The 5,183-nt window shown below is 36.4% G+C and overlaps 1 protein-coding gene across 1 annotated transcript; it reads left to right on the plus strand.

Annotated features, from left to right (window-relative positions):
* The first annotated feature begins 4,268 nt into the window (after positions 1 to 4,268).
* LOC142178344 (secreted RxLR effector protein 161-like) lies at positions 4,269 to 4,925 on the plus strand. The gene has a single exon (XM_075247679.1). The coding sequence runs from the start codon at positions 4,269 to 4,271 to the stop codon at positions 4,923 to 4,925; it is 657 nt and encodes a 218-aa protein (XP_075103780.1).
* The last annotated feature ends 258 nt before the right edge of the window (positions 4,926 to 5,183 follow it).

The following is a 5,183-nucleotide window of genomic DNA, read 5'->3' on the forward strand; positions in this document are numbered from 1 at the left end:
ATTCAGATTTCGCTGGATGTGTTGACACTAGAAAATCCACGTTTGGTTATTTGTTCCAATTAGCTGAAGGAGCAACATCGTGGAAGAGTGCCAAACGGTTTGTCATTGCTACATCTACGATGGAAGCAGAATTTGTGGCATGTTTTGAAGCCACAATTCATGCATTATGGCTGCGAAACTTTATTTCAGGACTTTGGGTTGTTGACACCATTACCAAGCCGCTGAAAATTTACTGTGATAATTCTGGAGCAGTATTCTTCTCCAAGAATGATAAGTACTCCAAAGGTACCAAGCATATGGAATTAAAGTACTTTACCGTCAAGGAGGAAGTTCAGAAACAAAGAGTGTCACTTGAGCATATTAGAACTGATCTCATGATTATAGATCCGTCTTAATAAGGATCCGGTTTCATTTTCACAAGCCATAGAAAGTAATGAATTTGACAAATGGATTGATGCCATGAAGGAAGAGCTAAAATCCATGGAATACAATAAAGTCTGGGATCTCGTTGAATTGTCAGAAAGTTCTAAAAGAATCGGGTGTAGATGGGTCTTTAAGACCAAACATGATTCAAATGGCAATATTTAACGATACAAAACTAGACTTGTTGCAAAGGGTTATACTCAAAAAGGAGGCATTGATTATAAAGAGACCTTTTCACCGGTCTCAAAGAAAGACTCGATAAGAATTATTATGGATTTGGTGGCTCATTATGATTTAGAGTTATACCAAATAGATGTGAAAACTGCCTTTCTTAATGGAGACCTCGATGATGAAGTTTATGTGGACCAACCAGAAGGTTTCAAAACTAAAGGAAAATGTCAAATGGTGTGTAAACTGAAGAAGTCAATATATGGACTTAAACAAGCCTCACAATAATGGTATATAAAGTTTAATGATACCATAACATTTTTTGGATTTGTGAAAAATACCGTTGATGGGTGTATATACCAAAAGATCAATGGGAGCAAGTTTATTTTTTTAGTCCTATATGTTGATGATATTCTACACTCTGCTAATGATTTACGCATATTGCGTGAGACTAAAGATTTTCTCTCTAAGAATTTTGAAATGAAAGATATGGTTGGGGCATCCTATGTGATAGGAATAGAAATATTCCGTGATAGATCACAAAGATTGTTGGGATTGCCTCAGAAAGGCTATATCGAAAGAATTCTAGAGAGATCTAATATGAATAATTGTTCGGCAGGAATTGTTCCAATTCAAATATGGGACAAATTTAGTATCATGCAATGCCCTAAGAATGATGTAGAACAAAAGGAAATGGAATCAATTCCTTACTTTTCAATTGTTGGTAGTCTGATGTATGCTCAGACTTGCACAAGACCGGATATTAGTTTTGCGATCGGAATGCTAGGAAGATATCAGAGTAACCCAGAAATTGATCATTGGAAAGCTACAAAGAAAGTTTTGAGGTACCTAAAAGGAACGAAGGATTACATGCTCATGTATAGGAGATCCAAGCATTTGGAAGTTGTTGGATACTCGGATTCAGATTTCGCTGGATGTGTTGACACTAGAAAATCCACGTTTGGTTATTTGTTCCAATTAGCTGAAGGAGCAACATCGTGGAAGAGTGCCAAACGGTTTGTCATTGCTACATCTATGATGGAAGCAGAATTTGTGGCATGTTTTGAAGCCACAATTCATGCATTATGGCTGCGAAACTTTATTTCAGGACTTGGGGTTGTTGACACCATTACCAAGCCGCTGAAAATTTACTGTGATAATTCTGGAGCAGTATTCTTCTCCAAGAATGATAAGTACTCCAAAGGTACCAAGCATATGGAATTAAAGTACTTTACCGTCAAGGAGGAAGTTCAGAAACAAAGAGTGTCACTTGAGCATATTAGAACTGATCTCATGATTATAGATCCGTCTTAATAAGGATCCGGTTTCATTTTCACAAGCCATAGAAAGTAATGAATTTGACAAATGGATTGATGCCATGAAGGAAGAGCTAAAATCCATGGAATACAATAAAGTCTGGGATCTCGTTGAATTGTCAGAAAGTTCTAAAAGAATCGGGTGTAGATGGGTCTTTAAGACCAAACATGATTCAAATGGCAATATTTAACGATACAAAGCTAGACTTGTTGCAAAGGGTTATACTCAAAAAGGAGGCATTGATTATAAAGAGACCTTTTCACCGGTCTCAAAGAAAGACTCGTTAAGAATTATTATGGATTTGGTGGCTCATTATGATTTAGAGTTACACCAAATAGATGTGAAAACTGCCTTTCTTAATGGAGACCTCGAGGAGGAAGTTTATATGGACCAACCAGAGGGTTTCAAAACTAAAGGAAAAGGTCAAATGGTGTGTAAACTGAAGAAGTCAATATATGGACTTAAACAAGCCTCACAATAATGGTATATAAAGTTTAATGATACCATAACATTTTTTGGATTTGTGAAAAATACCGTTGATGGGTGTATATACCAAAAGATCAATGGGAGCAAGTTTATTTTTTTAGTCCTATATGTTGATGATATTCTACTTGCTGCTAATGATTTAGGCATATTGCGTGAGACTAAAGATTTTCTCTCTAAGAATTTTGAAATGAAAGATATGGTTGGGGCATCCTATGTGATAGGAATAGAAATATTCCGTGATAGATCACAAAGATTGTTGGGATTGCCTCAGAAAGGCTATATCGAAAGAATTCTAGAGAGATCTAATATGAATAATTGTTCGGCAGGAATTGTTCCAATTCAAAAATGGGACAAATTTAGTATCATGCAATGCCCTAAGAATGATGTAGAACAAAAGGAAATGGAATCAATTCCTTACTTTTCAATTGTTGGTAGTCTGATGTATGCTCAGACTTGCACAAGACCGGATATTAGTTTTGCGATCGGAATGCTAGGAAGATATCAGAGTAACCCAGAAATTGATCATTGGAAAGCTACAAAGAAAGTTTTGAGGTACCTAAAAGGAACGAAGGATTACATGCTCATGTATAGGAGATCCAAGCATTTGGAAGTTGTTGGATACTCGGATTCAGATTTCGCTGGATGTGTTGACACTAGAAAATCCACGTTTGGTTATTTGTTCCAATTAGCTGAAGGAGCAACATCGTGGAAGAGTGCCAAACGGTTTGTCATTGCTACATCTACGATGGAAGCAGAATTTGTGGCATGTTTTGAAGCCACAATTCATGCATTATGGCTGCGAAACTTTATTTCAGGACTTGGGGTTGTTGACACCATTACCAAGCCGCTGAAAATTTACTGTGATAATTCTGGAGCAGTATTCTTCTCCAAGAATGATAAGTACTCCAAAGGTACCAAGCATATGGAATTAAAGTACTTTACCGTCAAGGAGGAAGTTCAGAAACAAAGAGTGTCACTTGAGCATATTAGAACTGATCTCATGATTATAGATCCGTCTTAATAAGGATCCGGTTTCATTTTCACAAGCCATAGAAAGTAATGAATTTGACAAATGGATTGATGCCATGAAGGAAGAGCTAAAATCCATGGAATACAATAAAGTCTGGGATCTCGTTGAATTGTCAGAAAGTTCTAAAAGAATCGGGTGTAGATGGGTCTTTAAGACCAAACATGATTCAAATGGCAATATTTAACGATACAAAACTAGACTTGTTGCAAAGGGTTATACTCAAAAAGGAGGCATTGATTATAAAGAGACCTTTTCACCGGTCTCAAAGAAAGACTCGATAAGAATTATTATGGATTTGGTGGCTCATTATGATTTAGAGTTACACCAAATAGATGTGAAAACTGCCTTTCTTAATGGAGACCTCGATGATGAAGTTTATGTGGACCAACCAGAAGGTTTCAAAACTAAAGGAAAATGTCAAATGGTGTGTAAACTGAAGAAGTCAATATATGGACTTAAACAAGCCTCACAATAATGGTATATAAAGTTTAATGATACCATAACATTTTTTGGATTTGTGAAAAATACTGTTGATGGGTGTATATACCAAAAGATCAATGGGAGCAAGTTTATTTTTTTAGTCCTATATGTTGATGATATTCTACTTGCTGCTAATGATTTACGCATATTGCGTGAGACTAAAGATTTTCTCTCTAAGAATTTTGAAATGAAAGATATGGTTGGGGCATCCTATGTGATAGGAATAGAAATATTCCGTGATAGATCACAAAGATTGTTGGGATTGCCTCAGAAAGGCTATATCGAAAGAATTCTAGAGAGATCTAATATGAATAATTGTTCGGCAGGAATTGTTCCAATTCAAAAATGAGACAAATTTAGTATCATGCAATGCCCTAAGAATGATGTAGAACAAAAGGAAATGGAATCAATTCCTTACTTTTCAATTGTTGGTAGTCTGATGTATGCTCAGACTTGCACAAGACCGGATATTAGTTTTGCGATCGGAATGCTAGGAAGATATCAGAGTAACCCAAAAATTGATCATTGGAAAGCTACAAAGAAAGTTTTGAGGTACCTAAAAGGAACGAAGGATTACATGCTCATGTATAGGAGATCCAAGCATTTGGAAGTTGTTGGATACTCGGATTCAGATTTCGCTGGATGTGTTGACACTAGAAAATCCACGTTTGGTTATTTGTTCCAATTAGCTGAAGGAGCAACATCGTGGAAGAGTGCCAAACGGTTTGTCATTGCTACATCTACGATGGAAGCAGAATTTGTGGCATGTTTTGAAGCCACAATTCATGCATTATGGCTGCGAAACTTTATTTCAGGACTTGGGGTTGTTGACACCATTACCAAGCCGCTGAAAATTTACTGTGATAATTCTGGAGCAGTATTCTTCTCCAAGAATGATAAGTACTCCAAAGGTGCCAAGCATATGGAATTAAAGTACTTTACCGTCAAGGAGGAAGTTCAGAAGCAAAGAGTGTCACTTGAGCATATTAGAACTGATCTCATGATTACAGATCCGTCTTAATAAGGATCCGGTTTCATTTTCACAAGCCATAGAAAGTAATAAATTTGACAAATGGATTGATGCCATGAAGGAAGAGCTAAAATCCATGGAATACAATAAAGTCTGGGATTTCGTTGAATTGCCAGAAAGTTCTAAAAGAATGGGGTGTAGATGGGTCTTTAAGACCAAACATGATTCAAATGGCAATATTTAACGATACAAAGCTAGACTTGTTGCAAAGGGTTATACTCAAAAATGAGGCATTGATTATAAAGAGAC

Source organism: Nicotiana tabacum, chromosome 24 (assembly GCF_000715075.1).
Source record: "Nicotiana tabacum cultivar K326 chromosome 24, ASM71507v2, whole genome shotgun sequence".
NCBI lineage: Eukaryota > Viridiplantae > Streptophyta > Magnoliopsida > Solanales > Solanaceae > Nicotiana > Nicotiana tabacum.